Genomic DNA, 22,809 nt, shown 5'->3' with positions numbered 1-22,809 from the left:
GCCATAGAAATTTAGGGGGGGCTGTTTATGTAACAAAAAATTAACACATGGTGGGTCTGCCCAGCATGCTGTCCATCCTGCCCAGTGGTTGTGGTTGCAGCAACTGTGGACAATCCCTGCTTTTGCTGCCTCGCTGTGAAGGAAGGTGCACCTCTGCCATTTTTTCCATTGGAGCAGCTGCACTTGATGTCGCAGAGCCACCCCAAAAATGATGCCAACCTGCCTCCATTTGTGGAGTCCCCCAAGGCAGCATTGCCTCCCCATGAATGCCTGTCAATCAGGCAGAGGCATTCACAGCCAATGCTGCCCAATCACATTGGCCAGGAAGAATGGGACCTGTGTGTGTGCATTGGCGCCATCTAAGGTAAATTGGTGCCAGCTAAGGTAAATTACCGGTCCATCCCCCTTAGGCCCGATGTTATGATGTTGAGTACATTACATCATTACGTCACTCTAAGGATGCTCCAATCATTTGTACAAGTTGCACATTGACTGTCTACCCTGGAGTGTCTAAAGGTCAGTGTTGCAGCTGATATCCTGACTGCAGGGTTCCATTCAAGGCACTCTCCTAGCCAGCCGCAAGGCCCATATGGCAGTGACGGTGTCACCTACAGAGCCACAATCTTTTCTTGTGAACATAACAAAAACTATTTTTTTAACATAAGCCAATAGCCCACTATTAGCCATTCTTGGGCTAATTCCTTATCATTGTCAGAAAAACTGTGGAGTGATGGCAGGCAAACAAAGGGGTTGAGTATGGTATGCCAGCTGCTGGGATCCCAGCGGTCAGCATACCGACACCAGAATCCTGTCAGCAGAATGCCGGCAGGTGCAACAAAGCACATATCTGTGTCTCAGAGGAGACTAATCAGTTCCCAAACTAAACTCTGAACTTAGAATAAGAGGCTGTTGATCACATCAACGTAGTACTCAGAGGGGAATATAGGTTGTCATTCCGAGTTGATCGCTAGCTGCTTTTGTTCGCAGCGCACCGATCAGGCAAAAAAACGGCACTTCTGCGCATGCGTATGGGGCGCACTGTGCACACACGACGTACTTTCACAAAAGCCGATGCAGTTTCACAGAAGGTCTAGCGACGCTTTTCAATCGCACTGCTGGCCGCAGAGTGATTGACAGGAAGTGGGTGTTTTGGGGAGTGTGTGGAAAAACGCAGGCGTGTCACATACAAATGCAGGCGTGCCTGGGGAAACGCAGGCGTGGCTGGCCGAATGCGGGGCGTGTTCATGATGTCAAAACAGGAACTAAACAGTCTGAAGTGTTCGCAAGCTAGGAGTAGGTCTCCAGCTGCTCAGAAACTGCACAATCTTTTTTGTAGCAGTGCTGCGATCCTTTCGTTTGCACTTCTTCTAAGCTAAGATACACTCCCAGAGGGTGGTGGCTTAGCGTTTGCACGGCTGTTAAAAGCAGTTAGTGAGCGATCAACTCGGAATGAGGGCCATAGTTCTATGCACGTATTTGCCTTTTGTGCGCCAACATCCTGTATCAAGATTTCCTCATTACAAACCCCGCTGGACTGTGGGAATGGCTGTGGTAGCATGAGATGCGACTGTGTCTATAGAAACTATTGATGGTCGATAGCCATCCTTATACTGTGGGTGTGCCAACAACCAGTCATCTGTTACTGTGTGTGCACTGGATACTCTACCAACTTCCATAACCAGGGTTTTGGATATCAAAACAGCACTGAACACACATGAATCACCTATACAGAGGGACTCATGCTGCTTAGGAGAGAAACTGCCCATATATACTCCTGCACAGAATAAAATGTGTATATTTTCCCAAATGCAGAATTGTAAACGTCTTGTGTATTATCCACCCCCTATCCACTAACTTTATCTGCTACTAGTCATCATCATCATCATGTCGCACTTACACCACCCTATACTTAGTGCAAAAGATATGTCTAAAAACATGCATATGACTTACTGTTACATCTAAAGCTGCTAAGCTTACAGATCCATTGACATGCACTCTCTGGACTGTCAGGTACAGTATGACTCTTTAGTTGTAGGTGGAGATGCGATTGATGTGCAGAGTTCTGCATTATCTGTGTTTGCATTTGCAACTGTTCAGCTTTGGAGCATGCCAGTGGAAAAACATCATCATAAAACAGTGGGTAAATAATGCGATCTTACAGACTTTGCATGTGGAATGATCATTGGTGCTGAGAGGTATAAACATTAGGAAAATGGCTGCACTGGAGAGCTAAGTGCTGCTATCTTTAAGATAGGGCACAAATGTGTGGGGCAATGTAAGAACGGTCAGTGGCACTGATCGTTCTGACACCTGTAGCTATTGATTTTGACAGCTGCAGGTGTCGTTGCCCAATCCCCACAACAGAGAGAGCCCTGTCTCTGGCTGTGGTGGCTTCCAGCTCCAGGCTGCACAGGAGATCGGGCAAGACTTACAAGCTCTCATGCATGCCTACTAGAGCCAGCTGGAGCTGAGTCACAGCACATCAGCACTACGCTGATGTGCTGTGGCGGAGTCTGACAGGCATCGCAGGAGTGGGAATTTTCACTCCCTCTCTCTGGCAGCTGAGATGTTAACGCATCTGGGAGATACTGCTTTCTGCTTCGCCTTGGTAAAGAGACAAAGCAGGAAGAGCTACAATGTTATGATCCATGCCGCTATAGTACATTTACCCCACAGATTGGGCCAGCAGCAAAAACAATGCACGCAGCTGCTGCGACCATCACAACAACGACTAACTCCCTTCCAGCACGCAGGAGCTGAGCTAATAGGCAGTTACTCATCAAGTACAAAAGCATCGCCGCTGTGCAATGATTTTGTACTTGTGCGGTGGGGCCGGGCCTGACATGCAGGGTGGACTAGCCCTGTGCTGGGCGTATCCCCGCATGTCAGCGTGGATGATCGTAGCTGTGCTAAATTTAGCACAGCTATGTTCAGGTCTGAATCACCCCCATGGACCCTATTCAAGTTGAGCAGCAGATTCTACTAAAAAGCAGTACCTTCTACTCTGTATAATTGCATGCTGGGAGCTGTCCAGCACAGGGCAAGGCTACCCAGCAAGCTTGGTCCTGCCCAGAATTGCAATCACAATCTAACTGTGATAGCATTGCTTACCTGGGATTGTGGATGCCCCCTCCATACGCATGCTGCTGCACTTCCCCCATTTTCATTATCTGAGCAGTTGCGTGTAACGCCACGCACTCTCCCACAATGGTCCATTGCTGCCCCTCCCCCGGCCACTGCTGTCAATCATTATGCAATCGCATCCTTCTGGGATGCGATCGCATAGTGATTCCTTGCACATGCACACTGCCATCACTGCGTGCGCAGATGGCTGGAGAGCAGACATCTGTGTTCACACAGCAGTAGCATTGGCTACTGAATGGGGGTCTATGTTTGAAAAATGACAGGAGCCTATTGATTGGTACTTTATCTCTCTCTAAAATGTGATGGCCAGCATGCCATATGGATTTTTAGCACACAGGCATTGTTGAAAAGTGCAAGTTGCAGCTTCAAAAAGGCATAAAATGTGTTTATGTTCAACTCTTCATTAACCGCCATGCTTGGGGAAAGGTGCCTCACTCTGCTACCGCTTTGCACGGCACAGGTTACCATTCCAATCGTAGTCCACATGGATCGTTAAGTATAAAAAAATCCAAAAAATTCAAAAAATGTGAAAAACTCATGTCGACCTTTTGACCTATCGACCTAGTACTTGTCGACCTAACGGCCATGTTGACCTAATGCATGTCAACTTAAGGACAATATTGACCTTTAGTGGTCGACCTAATGAGTGTCGACCTAAGTTGGGTCGACCTAAGGACCGTATCCCATACAAAAGTTGGTTGTTGTGATCACTTCCTCACTTATGGGTGATGCTTGGCAGAGCATATAGTAGAGATAAGTCAGAGTGGTGATATAATGCTGGAAAGAGATGGAGACTGCTTGCTGGACCATAGACCGTAGATATATGCAGAATACCATTTACATACATTTATAATCCTTATAGTCTGCCCAAAATGCATAATCATTCCCCATCCAGGTCTATAAATATTAAAAAAAAAAAACAATATATATATATATATATATACAAACGCTCGGCTCCGGCACTCCAGAAATGTTAGCCTGCTAAGGTGCCTTCCCTGTGGGACAATCCCACGTAGATATGCAAACAGGATAAAGGCGGCACTCAAAGACTTGCACAGGTAGTGAAAAAGGCATCCGAGCAGGGATGCTGTTTTTAATATTTATTATATATTTATAATTTATTAAAAACAGCATCCCTGCTCGGATGCCTTTTTCACTACCTGTGCAAGTCTTTGAGTGCCGCCTTTATCCTGTTTATATATATATATATATATATATATATATATATATATATATACATACTTTGCCTCTGCCTTCTTTATTGCTTATAGTTATTCAATTACAGTGACACTAAAGGAAACTTGTGTCACAATCTCCAAATATCAATTTCCTCTCAGGTGGCATTTTCAAACTGCACATTCATATCATTGTTTTAGATTTCCAATAGCATCAACTGAATGTGCATTTGGTTCCCAGAAAAAAACCAACAGTTATACAATGATATAAAAAGGATCGATTGTCATTTGTCCAGGGAGAAATAGCTGTCATTTCTATGAAAAGTGACAGAGAAAATGGTATAATAGTCAATTGACACTCAGTAATGCACAGCACAGTGTAATGCTGGCAGCTTTGCTGTCCATTCTATACACGACTGGATTAAGACAGAAAATCTCTTCTTGCTGGCATGTTAATGTTCTACCTATCAGGCTGCTAAAGGAGCTAAGTAAAGGAAAAGGTTTCTGAAGACATAAAGTGGCATAATTTAGTAGCAGAATAGGTTTTCAGCCTTCTGCTATTTGCTCTCTCTTGCCAAGAGAAATGATCCTGTAGGTCAGAAATATATAGGTCTATTTCTTTTACAAGGAGGATTACCAATTAGAGGAACACATAATCAGACAGGCTACAGCTGAAAAGAACAAACTATTCCTGAGAGAAGGGGGGCATCTGCTGTGTGCGAGAATGAATCTGGTTGTTGCTTGTGGCAGCCTGTCTGATATTAAAATATGAGTGGATATCTAAGTGGATTTACAGTATTTCCCTTTGTTTTGGTAGCTAGAGGTTACCGCCTTTGAATTACCTGTGCTTGCCTTTGTCTTTGTCTCCCGTTTTCCTTGTTCCCTGTGGAATGTGTTAAATAGAAAGATGTGCCAGGAGGAAAAGCAACAAACTTTCCTATCATAGGAGAAATACACCATTGATTCTGAAATGTCTGGAGGCCTTTGTGGTGAGTAAAAAGACACACATACAGTGTAATGTGTTAAGAGGAGAAAACCTCAACAGCTCACTGCTTAAATAAAGCACTTGAGGGCAATTTGTTACCTGTTGGGAAAATAGCTCTATGCCTCTGGATGTGTTTATAGACATTCATCAGAAATGAGTTTGCAGAGTTGACAGATGAAATGAACAAGCAGTATGTCTGATACAGTAGTGTGATACAGTAGTTGGCAGTTGTGTTTACAAATAAATAGGGGGGATTCAATTAAGAGTGAATATTGTGATGTGACCTCACGTTAATATACTGTGGACTTTTTATAATATCAATCTAACACTGTGAACCTTACATTCAATTTAATTTAAAGGAGCACAGTTTGCAGGTTAAACTCTGTATTATGTGAAATGTGTAAAGAACATGAGTGGGTGTAGTTGGAAGTGTGAAAAGATGTTGCTCACAAATCTGTGTTCACTTCTACAGCAAGTTAAAATAAGAAAAATATAAGACTGGCAGAGTACTGTGTTTTTAGTGTCTGTGGCTTGCCTTGACACCTGTTGTAAATGAAACTTAAATTACAACTTGCATTTCTACTGAGTTGTAGATATACTGTAAAAGCAATATTTGGTTTGTATCACTATTTGATTAGTAATTACTACATTACCGCATATAGGGGGTCATTCCGAGTTGTTCGCTCGTTATTTTTTTGTCGCAACGGAGCGATTAGTCGCTAATGCGCATGCGCAATGTCCGCTGTGCGACTGCGCCAAGTAAATTTGCTATGCAGTTAGGAATTTTACTCACGGCATTACGAGGTTTTTTCTTCGTTCTGGTGATCGTAATGTGATTGACAGGAAGTGGGTGTTTCTGGGCGGAAACTGGCCGTTTTATGGGAGTGTGTGAAAAAACGCTACCGTTTCTGGGAAAAACGCGGGAGTGGCTGGAGAAACGGAGGAGTGTCTGGGCGAACGCTGGGTGTGTTTGTGACGTCAAACCAGGAACGACAAGCACTGGACTGATCGCAGATGCCGAGTAAGTCTGGAGCTACTCAGAAACTGCTAAGAAGTGTCTATTCGCAATTCTGCTAATCTTTCGTTCGCAATTTTAATATGCTAAGATTCACTCCCAGTAGGCGGCGGCTTAGCGTGTGCAAAGCTGCTAAAAGCAGCTTGCGAGCGAACAACTCGGAATGACCCCCATAGGGCCTAATTCTGAGTTGATCGCAGCAGCAAGTTTGTTAGCAATTGGGCAAAACCATGTGCACTGCAGGGGGGACAAATATAACACGTGCAGAGAGAGTTAGATTTGGGTGGGGTGTATTCAAACTGAAATCTAAATTGCAGTGTAAAAATAAAGCAGCCAGTATTTACCCTGCACAGAAACAAAATAACACACCCAAATCTAACTCTCTCTGCAAATGTTATATCTGCCCCCCCCCCCCCCCCTGCAGTGCACATGGGCCCTCATTCCGAGTCGTTCGCTCGGTATTTTTCATCGCATCGCAGTGAAATTTTGCTTAGTACGCATGCGCAATATTCGCACTGCGACTGCGCCAAGTAATTTTACAATGGAGATAGTATTTTTACTCACGGCTTTTTCATCGCTCCGGCGATCGTAGTGTGATTGACAGGAAATGGGTGTTACTGGGCGGAAACAGGCCGTTTTATGGGCGTGCGGGAAAAAACGCTACCGTTTCCAGAAAAAACGCAGGAGTGGCCGGGGAAACGGGGGAGTGTCTGGGCGAACGCTGGGTGTGTTTGTGACATCAAACCAGGAACGACAAGCACTGAACAGATCGCAGATGCCGAGTAAGTGTGGAGCTACTCTGAAACTGCTAAGTAGTTTGTAATCGCAATATTGCGAATACATCGTTCGCAATTTTAAGATGCTAAGATACACTCCCAGTAGGCGGCGGCTTAGCGTGAGCAACTCTGCTAAAATTGCCTTGCGAGCGATCAACTCGGAATGAGGGCCATGGTTTTTCCCAATTGCTAACAAACTTGCTGCTGCGATCAACTCAGAATTACCCCCAAAGTGTAATGTGGAAAACTCACTCCTCAATACTGTATGCATATTAAATACACCATTATACTAGAATTACTAAACTTTTATAAATATGACTGTGATGCTATTAAGAAACCACTCCTCATTTTAAATATATCCATGAATAAACTTGTTTTTCAGTCATGCTTTACATATAAGTAACATTTACTTTGAATGGTCTGATACAATTAATACACTATGAAGTCAGATGTTTACTTATATGCTGATCTACCATTGGACGGCCTATATGTCAATTGCTGGGAAAATATTTATATACAGATAATACATCTAATTGAAGGGCCAACTCAAGGACCTATTATAGGCCCTCATTCCGAGTTGTTCGCTCGGTATTTTTCATCGCATCGCAGTGAAAATCCGCTTAGTACGCATGCGCAATGTTCGCACTGCGACTGCGCCAAGTAACTTTACTATGAAGAAAGTATTTTTACTCACGGCTTTTTCTTCGCTCCGGCGATCGTAATGTGATTGACAGGAAATGGGTGTTACTGGGCGGAAACACGGCGTTTCAGGGGCGTGTGGCTGAAAACGCTACCGTTTCCGGAAAAAACGCAGGAGTGGCCGGAGAAACGGTGGGAGTGCCTGGGCGAACGCTGGGTGTGTTTGTGACGTCAACCAGGAACGACAAGCACTGAACTGATCGCACAGGCAGAGTAAGTCTGAAGCTACTCTGAAACTGCTAAGTAGTTAGTAATCGCAATATTGCGAATACATCGGTCGCAATTTTAAGAAGCTAAGATTCACTCCCAGTAGGCGGCGGCTTAGCGTGTGTAACTCTGCTAAATTCGCCTTGCGACCGATCAACTCGGAATGAGGGCCATAGTGTCCATTCTAGCACCCTGCACTTGTCACAACCCGTGCAGTTCCTCCTTCCTCCCTGGGGTGTCACTCTCTGCACTAGAGCTTCTAGCATACACTAGTCATTATTTCAGCACTGAGATACAGACCAAAGTGTGCTAAAGGCACCAGAGCAGAGAGAAACACCCAGGCATTAAAGAGGAACTGCATGGGTTGTGACAAGTGCAGGGTGCTGGAATGAACACTATAATAAATACATTATGTGAACAAATCCTTTTTTATATATAGAAACAACTCCTAATATGTGCTTAAATTTTAAGAGTGAGATAAACATTTAGACCAAGACGGATCAATTGTTAAATGTTTTGATATACACAGAATACATGGGTGTTTGATTAGACAGTTGAAATGTCAATCATTAATGCAGTTTTATGATTGGCTGATCACTGCTCTTTTAGCCAATCAATGAGAACCCCTAGTTAGGCTAATTGTGTCTGATTCAAGTTGTTGGAGTTGGAATCACTACTGCTTTCTTGGAACATATGCTAATACAGCAGGAGGAGTCTTGTATAAAAAGATGTCTCTTGCCTGCATGTGTGATTCATTTCGTTGATGCATCCATGGATGAAGCATTGGATCACTCTGCAACCCCATCAGCCATCTGAGTAACCCTCAGGTTATGCAGACGAGCTGTTGCAACTCTGTCGCTGAGGCCAGGAAATCTCATCAGAAGATGGAGACACTGGCCTTGGCACTCACACAAAATGAAGGCAACACTCCTCCATCCTTGTGAATTGGAACCCATCATTGCTCCCGCCCCCCAAACGTATGCAGACTGTCAATTACATGGCTGTTACAGCCTCGCTGCGGGCAGGACCCAAATTGCAAATGCGCAGTTTTCCAACTATAGGAACATTTTAGGAAAACTGCATTACTACATTGTGACTGATCCTGAATCAGGCCCACTGTGAACAAGCCAAAGGAGGCAAAATGTGCATTTACAACACTGACCTCATGGTCTATGCCAGTGCACAGCCCTGCTGGAGCTCATGTAAGTTATTCGTTAATGCTTTTATCTGCCATTCTCTACTACTTCTACATGAACATGTCCTAACCTCTCTAAGATGCACTCTCACTGGGACTCATCATTTCAGTTGCCCTGTTCTGAGATTCTCAACAGAATGTTGAATGAGCATATTATACCTTTTCAATCAGTGTATTGCAGTATAGCAATAATTTTTTCAACACCATGTGGTTTTATGTGCACTGGAGGGCTGTTCCCTGACCACAGAACATTAATATTCAAAACTTAGGGGGGTATTTATCAAAGCTTGGAGACAGATAACATTTTGAGAGATAAAGTACCAGCCAAACACAGCCTGTAAAGTGTAAGGTAGAAGCTGATTGGCTAGAACTTTATCTCTCGCAAATGTATCTCTCTCCGAGCTTTGATAAATACCCCTCATATTGATTTCCAATGTTTGTTGATAAATATGAATATAAAACAATCTGTATATGTGTTGTAATTGTCTTCAATTTCTTTTAGTTTTAAATAATGAGATTTTAATATACTCATGTTATAAAAAGTGTGCCCTCTCTAATAGTCTTCAATGTTTTTCTTTTTTAATATGACACAGTGTAAATAAAATATGATGATAATTAGGTTCAATGTAAGTGAGGATAATGCTGGGGTCTGTAGGACCAATATTAGGGCGCTTGCACTACTTCTTCAGTCTTTAATATACAGTACAATTATATTATTCTGCAGGGAAGGTCCTTGTGAAAGGATGCTTCATAATAATAATAATAATAATAATGATGATAATATAATATTTCTTATTTTTGGAGATAATTTTACAGTGAAGAGGATCATGATTCTTCTGGCTATGTGACTGACTATGTGAATATTTTCTTTAAAAACACTGCAGTAGATCATATAGATTTGGTGTACGTTGAGATATGAAATGGAAATTCCCTGCATTTACTGTATATGAATCACAGAATTTCTTAGCAATTTGGTAACAAAAGCATAAGAGTACTTCTGAGTTTTGAGCACAGCAACCACCCTGAAAGCTATATTCAGATGATCAATACAGCATCAGTCAAATTGGTTCTGAATCACTCATTGGATATTTGGGCTATCACTGACAACACGGCTCAGTTATTGACATACAGGAGAGGTCTGAGCCTTGGAGAGAGAGAAGCGGGTTGCACTTTTCACATTGTGCCCAGCACTATAGACAGGTTTGGCTACACAGGGCATAAAAAAACATTGAATAGTGCCCCCCCCCCCACACCCCTGACCTCCCATTCCATTAGATGGGAGATCGGGCACACATAAACAACTGACTTGCCTCCATAGAGTAGCAGGCAAAAATATGCAAACTCTTCTGTACCATAATACCAAGAAAAGTCATCATACAAACTTGGGGCTTGATTCTGAGTTGGGAAGAAAGTAAGAAAGAGTAAATCACTATGGGCATAATTCATATTTGTATGCAATTGCGATTTTTAATGCTTCAGGACTTCTAATCTTAGCAAGTGAAGCTGTCACCCAGAAAAGATGATAGACGCCCACTGGAGCCATTTCAAGCTCATTAGCAACTGCAAACACATACGCAGCCCATATGCAATAAATAGGAACATTGACTGCTAGGGTATCCCTATGGCTACATATACTGGCAACGGCAGTAGCGATGCAGGAGCCATGTTCTCTACATACATGATCACAGTTGATGGCATTTAAAATCCCTGAAAATGTCCATGAAAGACCTGCATTTTTGCTCACCTCCCCCCAACGGTCCCTTCCTGTCAATCACTCTACAATGTGAGTGCGATCGCAGAGACACCTAGACACATGGGCGGTGCAATCGCTGCACAGTCTACAGGTAATAGCTCACTTGCATGAACATCAGCGACTGCATGCAAATGTGAATTAGGCCCTACAGATGGAGCCACACTTATCTAGTTCTGCTCCATCGCAGGCGTGCATCCCCTGGCGGGACTAGGTAATACGGCGCCTAGCCCCGCTATGGGAGTGCACAGAGATGCTCCCATTAAAGTGAATGGGGAACGTGTGCATCTCAGACACATGCGTGCCCCAGACACGATGATGGGCATGCCTAGGCATAGACAGAGCCATGATTAGCGTGGCTCCATCTGTATGTACCTGGACTAATCATATTGCACTGTACAAACAATGTTGCGTTGCAGGTGGGGCAGTTGTAAATGTGAGAGATTTACATGTGAGAAGGATGTGTCCAAACTGAAATCAAAATTTAAGTGTAAAAATAAAAATGTCCAGCATTTGTGGGCTACATGCATAAGAAGCCAGTATTTGCCCTGCATTCAAAAATGTATGTATTTGCACCCCTTGCATTGCAACAGGGTTTGTTCAGCTGCACATTTACCTGACATTTTGCATTTCGTCATATTACCAAATCAGGCTGGATAGGGGTGCTTCATTGCTGAGGGTGTGTGTGTGTGTGTGTGTGTGTGTGTGTGTGTGTGTGTGTGTGTCACAGGGTTCATGGGCTTAAGAGCAGACTTAATGGCCTTATTTTTAGGCAGTTTTTTGAAACCATTGCATACCAGTGTGTGTGTGTGTGTGTGTGTGTGTGTGTGTGTGTGTGTGTGTATGTATGTATGTGTATATATTAGTGATGAGCGGGTTCGGTTTCCGAGAAACCGAACCCCCCCCCCCCCCGAGCTTTACCTTTTTTACACGGGTCCGAGCAGACTCGGATCCTCCCGCCTTGCTCGGTTAACCCGAGCGCGCCCGAACGTCATCATCCCGCTGTCGGATTCTCGCGAGATTCGGATTCTATAAGCAGCCGCTCGTCGCCGCCATTTTCACACGTGCATTGGAGATGATAGGGAGAGGACGTGGCTGGCGTCCTCTCCGTTTAGTAGACAGTTGATTTGATTGCTTGTGCTTGTTTATTACTATAATTGTGGGGAGGATTGGGGAGCAGCTGTTAGGAGGAGTACAGTGCAGAGTTTAGTTTTTATCCGTTCTCTGCCTGAAAAAAACGCTCCATACCATATCTGTGCTCAGTGTGCTGCATGATATATCTGTGCTGAGTGCTCACACTGCTTAATTGTGGGGACTGGGGAGCAGCTATAGCAGGAGTACAGTGCAGAGATTTGCTGACAGTGACCACCAGTATACGTTTGTCTGCCTGAAAAACACTCCATATCTGTGCTCACAGTGTGCTGCTTTATTGTGGGGACTGGGTACCACCAGTATAATTAATATTATATAGGAGGACTACAGTGCAGAGTGCACTGCTGTACCTACCTTTGTGTCGTCATCCATTAAGTATACTATCCATCTACATTCCTATACCTGTGGTGCATTTTAGTTTAGCAGTTTGCTGACAGTGTCCACCAGGTCCAGTATACTGTATATAGCAGTACGGTAGGCCACTGCTGTACCTACCTCTGTGTCGTCACTCGTCATCCATTAAGTATACTATCCATCCATCTACATTGTATACCTGTGGTGCCTTTTTTTAGACTAGTTTAGCAGTTTGCTGACAGTGTCCACCAGGTCCAGTATACTGTATATAGCAGTATGGTAGGCCACTGCTGTGTACCTACCTCTGTGTCGTCACTCGTCATCCATTAAGTATACTAGTATCCATCCATCTACATTGTATACCTGTGGTGCCTTTTTTTTAGACTAGTTTAGCAGTTTGCTGACAGTGTCCACCAGGTCCAGTATACTGTATATAGCAGTACGGTAGGCCACTGCTGTGTACCTACCTCTGTGTCGTCACTCGTCATCCATTAAGTATACAAGTATCCATCCATCTACATTGTATACCTGTGGTGCCTTTTTTTTTAGACTAGTTTAGCAGTTTGCTGACAGTGTCCACCAGGTCCAGTATACTGTATATAGCAGTACGGTAGGCCACTGCTGTGTACCTACCTCTGTGTCGTCACTCGTTATCCATTAAGTATACTATCCATCCATCTACATTGTATACCTGTGGTGCCTTTTAGTTGTGCGCAGTAAATATAGTAGTAGGCCATTGCTATTGATACTGGCATATAGTTCCACACATTAAAAAATGGAGAACAAAAATGTGGAGGTTAAAGGGAAAGATCAAGATCCACTTCCACCTCGTGCTGAAGCTGCTGCCACTAGTCATGGCCGAGACGATGAAATGCCATCAACGTCGTCTGCCAAGGCCGATGCCCAATGTCATAGTAGAGAGCATGTAAAATCCAAAACACAAAAGTTCAGTAAAATGACCCAAAAATCAAAATTAAAAGCGTCCGAGGAGAAGCGTAAACTTGCCAATATGCCAAGTGGCAAGGAACGACTGAGGCCCTGGCCTATGTTCATGGCTAGTGGTTCAGCTTCAAATGAGGATGGAAGCACTCATCCTCTCGCTAGAAAAAAGAAAAGACTTAAGCTGGCAAAAGCACAGCAAAGAACTGTGCGTTCTTCAAAATCACAAATCCCCAAGGAGAGTCCAATTGTGTCGGTTGCGATGCCTGACCTTCCCAACACTGGACGGGAAGAGCTTGCGCCTTCCACCATTTGCACGCCCCCTGCAAGTGCTGGAAGGAGCACCCACAGTCCAGTTCCTGATAGTCAGATTGAAGATGTCAGTGTTGAAGTACACCAGGATGAGGAGGATATGGGTGTTGCTGGCGCTGGGGAGGAAATTGACAAGGAGGATTCTGATGGTGAGGTGGTTTGTTTAAGTCAGGCACCCGGGGAGACACCTGTTGTCCGTGGGAGGAATACGGCCATTGACATGCCTGGTCAAAATACAAAAAAAATCAGCTCTTCGGTGTGGAATTATTTAAACACAAATGCGGACAACAGGTGTCAAGCCGTGTGTTGCCTTTGTCAAGCTGTAATAAGTAGGGGTAAGGACGTTAACCACCTCGGAACATCCTCCCTTATACGTCACCTGCAGCGCATTCATCATAAGTCAGTGACAAGTTCAAAAACTTTGGGTGACAGCGGAAGGAGTCCACTGACCATTAAATCCCTTCCTCTTGTAACCAAGCTCCTGCAAACCACACCACCAACTCCCTCAGTGTCAATTTCCTCCTTACACAGGAAAGCCAATAGTCCTGCAAACCATGTCACTGGCAAGTCTGACGAGTCCTCTCCTGCCTGGGATTCCTCCGATGCATCCTTGAGTGTAACGCCTACTGCTGCTGGCGCTGCTGTTGTTGCTGCTGGGAGTCGATCGTCATCCCAGAGGGGAAGTCGGAAGACCACTTGTACTACTTCCAGTAAGCAATTGACTGTCCAACAGTCCTTTGCGAGGAAGATGAAATATCACAGCAGTCATCCTGCTGCATAGCGGATAACTGAGGCCTTGGCAGCCTGGGCGGTGAGAAACGTGGTTCCGGTATCCATCGTTAATTCAGAGCCAACTAGAGACTTGATTGAGGTACTGTGTCCCCGGTACCAAATACCATCTAGGTTCCATTTCTCTAGGCAGGCGATACCGAAAATGTTCACAGACCTCAGAAAAAGACTCACCAGTGTCCTAAAAAATGCAGTTGTACCCAATGTCCACTTAACCACGGACATGTGGACAAGTGGAGCAGGGCAGACTCAGGACTATATGACTGTGACAGCCCACTGGGTAGATGTATTGCCTCCCGCAGCAAGAACAGCAGCGGCGGCACCAGTAGCAGCATCTCGCAAACGCCAACTCGTTCCTAGGCAGGCTACGCTTTGTATCACCGCTTTCCAGAATAGCCACATAGCTGAAAACCTCTTACGGCAACTGAGGAAGATCATCGCAGAATGGCTTACCCCAATTGGACTATCCTGGGGATTTGTGACATCGGACAATGCCAGCAATATTGTGCGTGCATTACATCTGGGCAAATTCCATCACGTCCCATGTTTTGCACATACCTTGAATTTGGTGGTGCAGAATTATTTAAAAAACGACAGGGGCGTGCAAGAGATGCTGTCGGTGGCCCGAAGAATTGCGGGCCACTTTTGGCGTTCAGGCACCGTGTACCGAAGACTGGAGCACCACCAAACATTCCTGAACCTGCCCTGCCATCATCTGAAGCAAGAGGTGGTAACGAGGTAGAATTCAACCCTCTATATGCTTCAGAGGATGGAGCAGCAGCAAAAGGCCATTCAAGCCTATACATCTGGCCACGATATAGGCAAAGGAGGTGGAATGCACCTGACTCAAGCGCAGTGGAGAATGATTTCAACGTTGTGCAAGGTTCTGCAACCCTTTGAACTTGCCACACGTGAAGTCAGTTCAGACACTGCCAGGTCATTCCCCTCATCAGGCTTTTGCAGAAGAAGCTGGAGACATTGAAGGAGGAGCTAAAACAGAGCGATTCCGCTAGGCATGTGGGACTTGTGGATGGAGCCCTTAATTCGCTTAATCAGGATTCACGGGTGGTCAATCTGTTGAAATCAGACCACTACATTTTGGCCACCGTGCTCGATCCTAGATTTAAAACCTACGTTGTATCTCTCTTTCCGGCAGACACAAGTCTGCAGAGGTTCAAAGACCTGCTGGTGAGAAAATTGTCAAGTCAAGCGGAACGTGACCCGTCACCATCTCCTCCTTCACATTCTCCCGCAACTGGGGGTGCGAGGAAAAGGCTAAGAATTCCGAGCCCACCCGCTGGTGGTGATGCAGGGCAGTCTGGAGCGAGTGCTGACATCTGGTCCGGACTGAAGGACCTGCCAACGATTACTGACATGTCGTCTACTGTCACTGCATATGATTCTCTCACCATTGAAAGAATGGTGGAGGATTATATGAGTGACCGCATCCAAGTGGGCACGTCAGACAGTCCGTACGTATACTGGCAGGAAAAAGAGGCAATTTGGAGGCCCTTGCACAAACTGGCTTTATTCTACCTAAGTTGCCCTCCCTCCAGTGTGTACTCCGAAATAGTGTTTAGTGCAGCCGCTCACCTTGTCAGCAATCGGCGTACGAGGTTACTTCCAGAAAATGTGGAGAAGATGATGTTCATTAAAATGAATTATAATCAATTCCTCCGTGGAGACATTCACCAGCAGCAATTGCCTCCAGAAAGTACACGGGGACCTGAGATGGTGGATTCCAGTGGGGACGAATTAATAATCTGTGAGGAGGGGGATGTACACAGTGAAAGGGGTGAGGAATCGGAGGATGATGATGAGGTGGACATCTTGCCTCTGTAGAGCCAGTTTGTGCAAGGAGAGATTGATTGCTTCTTTTTTGGTGGGGGCCCAAACACACCAGTCATTTCAGTCACAGTCGTGTGGCAGACCCTGTCGCTGAAATGATGGGTTCGTTAAAGTGTGCATGTCCTGTTTATACAACATAAGGGTGGGTGGGAGGGCCCAAGGACAATTCCATCTTGCACCTCTTTTTTTCTTTCATTTTTCTTTGCATCATGTGCTGTTTGGGGACAATTTTTTGGAAGGGCCATCCTGTCTTGATTGACACTGCAGTGCCACTCCTAGATGGGCCAGGTGTTTGTGTCGGCCACTTGGGTCGCTTAGCTTAGTCACACAGCCACCTTGGTGCGCCTCTTGTTTTCTTTGCATCATGTGCTGTTTGGGGAGTATTTTTTGGAAGGGCCATCCTGTCTTGATTGACACTGCAGTGCCACTCCTAGATGGGCCAGGTGTTTGTGTCGGCCACTTGGGTCGCTTAGCTTAGTCACACAGCCACCTTGGTGCGCCTTTTTTTTTCTTTGCATCATGTGCTGTTTGGGGAGTATTTTTTGGAAGGGCCATCCTGTCTTGATTGACACTGCAGTGCCACTCCTAGATGGGCCAGGTGTTTGTGTCGGCCACTTGTGTCGCTTAGCTTAGTCACACAGCCACCTTGGTGCGCCTCTTTTTTTCTTTGCATCATGTGCTGTTTGGGGACTATTTTTTTGAAGTGCCATCCTGTCTGACACTGCAGTGCCACTCCTAGATGGGCCAGGTGTTTGTGTCGGCCACTTGGGTCGCTTAGCTTAGTCACACAGCGACCTTGGTGTGCCTCTTTTTTTTCTTTGCATCATGTGCTCTTTGGGGAGTATTTTTTTGGAAGGGCCATCCTGTCTTGATTGACACTGCAGTGCCACTCCTAGATGGGCCAGGTGTTTGTGTCGGCCACTTGGGTCGCTTAGCTTAGCCATCCAGCGACCTCGGGGCAAATTTTAGGACTAAAAATAATATTGTGAGGTGTGAGGTGTTCAGAATAGACTGAAAATGAGTGGAAATTATGGTTATTGAGGTTAATACTATGGGATCAAAATGACCCCCAAATTCTATGATTTAAGCTGTTTTTGAGGGTTTTTTTAAAAAAACACCCGAATCCAAAACACACCCGAATCCGACAAAAAAGTTTCGGTAAGGTTTTGCCGAAACGTGTCCGAATCGAAAACACGGCCGCGGAACCGAACCCAAAACCAAAACACAAAACCCGAAAAATTTCCGGTGCACATCACTAGTGTATGTGTGTGTGTGTGTATATATATATATATATATATATATATATATATATATATATATTACAATATATCTGCATTGCATTCACACAGACTGAAGTTCTGGAGCTCTATCCATTTGAATAACTGGATAAAACTATCCTTTGATTGCTTTCATCATTTACATGCATCTGTAAAATAATTTACTCACAATTGTACTTAAAATCCAGGAGTCCATGTAGTTTTATATGGGCTCCAATTTGCCTGGTGGACCAACTATTTGATACCACTTGATCCTACAGATGTAGCTATGCTCATCTTACTGCAATGCGACATGCTGCATGGCGTGCCAGACTGTGACTATTTGCAGTCGGCAAATGCCTGAATTTTATGGAGTGATTGCCAGCTATGAATAGTCGCAGTCTGGCATGCCATGCAGCAAGCTGTGTTGCAGCATGCTGCATCACAACAAAGATGAGCATGGCTACATCTGTACTTGGTTTACAACATTGTTCAACACAACTTTTTGATATGTTATAATTGTTCCAAGTTTGTACTAGTACAAAGATTAATCACCTGATGAAGTCTCACGAGGAGATAAAAAGCATAAAGAGACCGTAAGATCCTCAGTGGGGATTTATTTGTGAGATCCTGGTGATTAAAAAAATGTGTCCTCAGGAGTCAGAACCTTACAGTTATTGTAACAAATGTGCATTGTGTTACTATGCTTTAGTACTGTGTGAATTTACATGTTTTATATATTTTTTTTATTCTATTATGTGTTTGAAAGGCTAAAATCCTGTTTTTTAGTTGCAGATTTCATATAGTGCACCCTCTCAATACAATTTTTAGATATACTATTTATCAGGTGTGGTATTGAAGGTCGACCACACTAGGTCGACAGTGTCTAGATCGACCACCATTGGTTGACAGGGATTCTAGGTCGACAAGGATTCTTGGTCGTCAGGGATTCTAGATCAACAGGTCAAAAGGTCGACATGAGTTTTTAAATCTTTTTTTGGTGTCGTTTTCGCTGTACAGTGACCGGGAACCCCAATTAGTGCACTGCATCTCCTCGCATGGCTCGCTTCACTCGCCATGCTTCAGGCAAGGTGCCTCGCTCTGCTACCACTGCGATCGGCACAAGTTACTGTTTCCAATCGTAGTCCACATGGATCGTAAAGTATGAAAAAGTTCCAAAAAATTAAATTAAAAACTCATGTCGACCTAGAGATCCTGTCGACATAGAAACCCTGTCAACCTAGTTACTGTCAACCAATAGTGGTCGACCTAGACACTGTCGACCTAGAGACCGGATACCCTATTTATCTTTCTTTCTTTTTTTTGTTACTGCAACACCTGTAAAATGTAAATACATGTTGTCTGTCGTGTTTGTACTTTACCCCCATTATTTACAGTTGAACATACAGTAAGTCAACTTTTTGAAACAACTCATGGGAGGAGCAGCACATGCACTTTTTAGTACCACCCACATAGATGTTGCTTTCACAATCTCCCTGAAATGCATTTTCAAATGTAGGCATGTATAATATAACAATACTTAAGTTATTAGATGGTGAACTATACCCTAATGTACTAGCCATTGAGCTTTAACAACAGCAATCAAATATGGCCCAGATTTATCAAGTCTTGGAGAGTGATAAATTGCACTGTGATAAAGTACCAATCAATCAGCTCCTGTCATGTTACAGGCTGTGTTTGAAAAATGACAATTAGGAGGTGATTGGTTGGTACTTTATCACCATGCAATTTATCACTCTCCAATGCTTGATATATCTGTGCCATAGTATTAAGTCTTTATTTATATGGAGATAGTTTTTGTCATAGTACAGATGTGTCCTCGTACACCTACCATCTATACACCATATGTATTGAGATGCCCAGTGCGACTGAAAGGATCCAAGACTAGTAGTGTACTATACTTTACACTCATTGTAGCTGCAGTGAAACCCTTCTCATATTGTACTAGATATGACATTGGCCCTCATTCCAAGTTGATCGCTAGCTGCTTTCGGTCGCAGCGTGGTGATTAGTTGAAAATGCGGCATTTCTGTGCATGCGTACAGGCCGCAATACACACGCGCTAAGTACTTTCACACAAAACTATGCAGTTTTACACAAGGTCGAGCAACGCTTTTCTGTCGCTCTGCTGATCGGTGAGTGATTGACAGGAAGTGGGTGTTTCTGGGTGGTAACTGGCCGTTTTCAGGGAGTGTGCTAAAAAATGCAGGCGTGACAGGTAAAAATGCAGGCGTGTCTGGGAAAATGGGGGATTGGCTGGCCGAATGCAGGGCGTGTTTGTGACGTCAAACCAGGAACTAAACTGACTGAGGTGATCGCAAGGTAGGAGTAGGTTTGGAGCTGCTCAGAAACTGCATGAAAATTTTTACGAGCAGTTCTGCTAACCTTTCGTTTGCACTTCTGCTAAGCTAAGATACACTCCCAGAGGGCGGCGGCCTAGCGTGTGCACCGCTGCTAAAAGCAGCTAGCGAGCGATCAACTCGGAATGAGGGCCATTATCCACACAGCAATTGATTTTACTGAAGCCACAGTGTATGAGGACACCTCTGTATTTGCTGTCTCACCTTTTTCAGAAGTACTACGTAAATACAAGTTGAGTCTCCCATTTCCAAAATTCAGAAATACGGAATATTGTAAAATTTTGAGCGTGACTGCGATAGTGACCTCTTTTCTTTCTGATGGTTCAATGTACACAAACTATAAGGTGTACTGTATATGAAACATAAATGCATTCTGTATTTAGACATGGGTTCCATCCCCAAGATACAGTATCTCATTTTAACATGCAAATATTCCAAAATACAGAAAAAAAATAAATCCAAAATGCTTCTGATCTCAAGCGTTTTGGATATGGGAGACTCACAATGTATCTATAGAATATTTTAGTTCAGGCAGATACAGACAAGCACAACATCACAGACATCCGTTAGCTAGAGCAACAATTATCCCAAAGTGACCATGTATTGATTTCTTAGGCTATCTGAGATCAAAAACCATTTTGTTAAGCTGTATTTATAGGTCTTAATTAGATACAGATGGCTCAAGATAAGCTGAAGTCTTCTGGGTTAGCTACTGCTCTATATATACAGTACTTTTAAGAAAAAAGCTTGATGTTCTTTATAAATTTATAAAAATATCAATACAAAACTGTTCAATCTTAGAACATGTGTATGCTGCTAAAATACTGTGTACTGTAGTACTTGTTTTAGCCATTTTATGACCATGCAAGCAGATACATTTTTTTTAATGACATTTCGAGTATCTGTATACACAATTACTATCACTAACATGCCCAGGATGCTCCAATAACTTCCACGTAAAATGGACCATCTCTATTAATGTGCTAAGAATACCTTTGTCACCGCCGTGGAATGCCCAATACATTTCAATACTTAACCCTGCATGCACTTACAAGTAAAGCCCCAACTTTGTATGGACACATGGGGGTATATTTACTAAGGTCCCGATTTTGACCGAGATGGTGTTTTTTCTTCAAAGTGTCATCTCGGGAATTTACTAAACTCAAATCACGGCAGTGATGAGGGCATTCGTATTATTTTGGAAGTCCTAGGGAAAAATTACGAATCAATACACCATCGGTCAAATACGCCTGGAATTTGGTAGAAATCGGTCATTTACTAAAAAGTGCAAATCACAAATACTGCCGACAATAGCAAAACACTGCCGTGATAAAATACAAATCGTGAAAAGTACTAAAAAAAAAACAGACCTGCTTTTTTTTACCGTGTTTGGATAGGCATGCAGGGATCCATGAGATCCGTGCATGTTATTCAGTGCGAAGGGGTGGGAAAGTGTTAATTTAAAAAAAAAATGCGTGGGGTTCCCCCTCCTAAGCAAAACCAGCCTCGGGCTCTTTGAGCCGGCCCTGGTTGTAAAAATATGGGAAAAAAAGTGACAGGGGTTCCCCCATATTTAAACAACCAGCACCGGGCTCTGTGCCTGGTCCTGGTTCCAAAAATATGGGGGACAAAAAGCGTAGGGGTCCCCCGTATTTCTGAAACCAGCACCGGGCTCCACTAGCCAGATACATAATGCCACAGCCGGGGGACACTTTTATATTGGTCCCTGCGGCCCTGGCATTACATACCCAACTAGTCACCCCTGGCTGGGGTACCCTGGAGGAGTGGGAACCCCTTCAATCAAGAGGTCCCCCCCTCCAGCCACCCAAGGGCCAGGGGTGAAGCCCGAGGCTGTCCCCCCCATCCAAGGGCTGCGGATGGGGGGCTGATAGCCTTTTTGTCAAAAAATGAATATTGTTTTTAGTAGCGGTACTACAAGTCCCAGCAAGCCTCCCCCGCAAGCTGGTACTTGGAGAACCACAAGTACCAGCATGCGGTGGAAAACCGGGCCCGCTGGTACCTGTAGTACTACTACTAAAAAAATACCCCAATAAAAACAGAAGACACACACCTTGAAAGTAAAAGTTTAATACATACATCCACACCTCCATACACACATACTTACCTATGTTCACACGAGGGTCGGTCCTCTTCTCCATGTATAATCCATGGGGTACCTGTTGGAAAAATTATACTCACATAATCCAGTGTAGATCGGTCCTCTTATTTTCTATTTGTAATCCACGTACTTTGCAAAATAAAAAAACGGACACCCGACCATGCACTGAAAGGGGCCCCATGTTTTCACATTGGACCCCTTTCCCCAACTGCCAGGAACCCCCCCTGACTTCTGTCTAAGAGGGTTCCATCAGCCAATCAGGGAGCGTCACGTTGTGGCACCCTCCTGATTGGCTGTGTGCTCCTGTAGTGTATGTCAGGCAGCACACGGCAGTGTTACAATGTAGCGCCTATGCGCTCCATTGTAACCAATGGTGGGAACTTTGCGGTCAGCAGTGAGGTTACTTCCGGTCAACCGCTGACCACAAAGTTCCCACCATTGGTTACAATGGAGCGCATAGGCGCTACATTGTAACACTGCCGTGTGCTGCCTGACATACACTACAGGAGCACACAGCCAATCAGGAGGGTGCCACAACGTGACGCTCCCTGATTGGCTGATGGAACCCTCTTAGACAGAAGTCAGGGGGGGTTCCTGGCAGTCGGGGAAAGGGGTCACATGTGAAAACATGGGGCCCCTTTCAGTGCGTGGTCGGGTGTCCGTTTTTTTATTTTGCAAAGTACGTGGATTACAAATAGAAAATAAGAGGACCA

The 22,809-nt window shown here is 44.3% G+C and overlaps 1 protein-coding gene across 9 annotated transcripts in view; it reads left to right on the top strand.

The window, feature by feature from the left end:
- The window catches only part of DMD (dystrophin), a 3,641,189-nt gene that overhangs the window by 438,488 nt on the left and 3,179,892 nt on the right, over window positions 1-22,809 (top strand). The window contains exon 1 of one of the 9 annotated variants that reach the window (XM_063953475.1): window positions 5,144-5,308. The exons of the other annotated variants lie outside the window; for them this stretch is intronic. Coding sequence (XP_063809545.1) covers window positions 5,290-5,308 — 19 coding nt within the window. The 5' untranslated portion in view covers window positions 5,144-5,289. Of the gene's footprint in view, window positions 1-5,143; window positions 5,309-22,809 lie in introns of those variants that run through there. 9 annotated transcript variants of the gene reach the window in all.

The sequence above is a fragment of the Pseudophryne corroboree genome, chromosome 2 (genome assembly GCF_028390025.1).
Source record: "Pseudophryne corroboree isolate aPseCor3 chromosome 2, aPseCor3.hap2, whole genome shotgun sequence".
Classification (NCBI taxonomy): Eukaryota; Metazoa; Chordata; class Amphibia; order Anura; family Myobatrachidae; genus Pseudophryne; species Pseudophryne corroboree.
The sequence above is the reverse complement of the archived record's forward strand: the minus strand, read 5'-3'. Positions and strand labels throughout refer to the sequence as shown.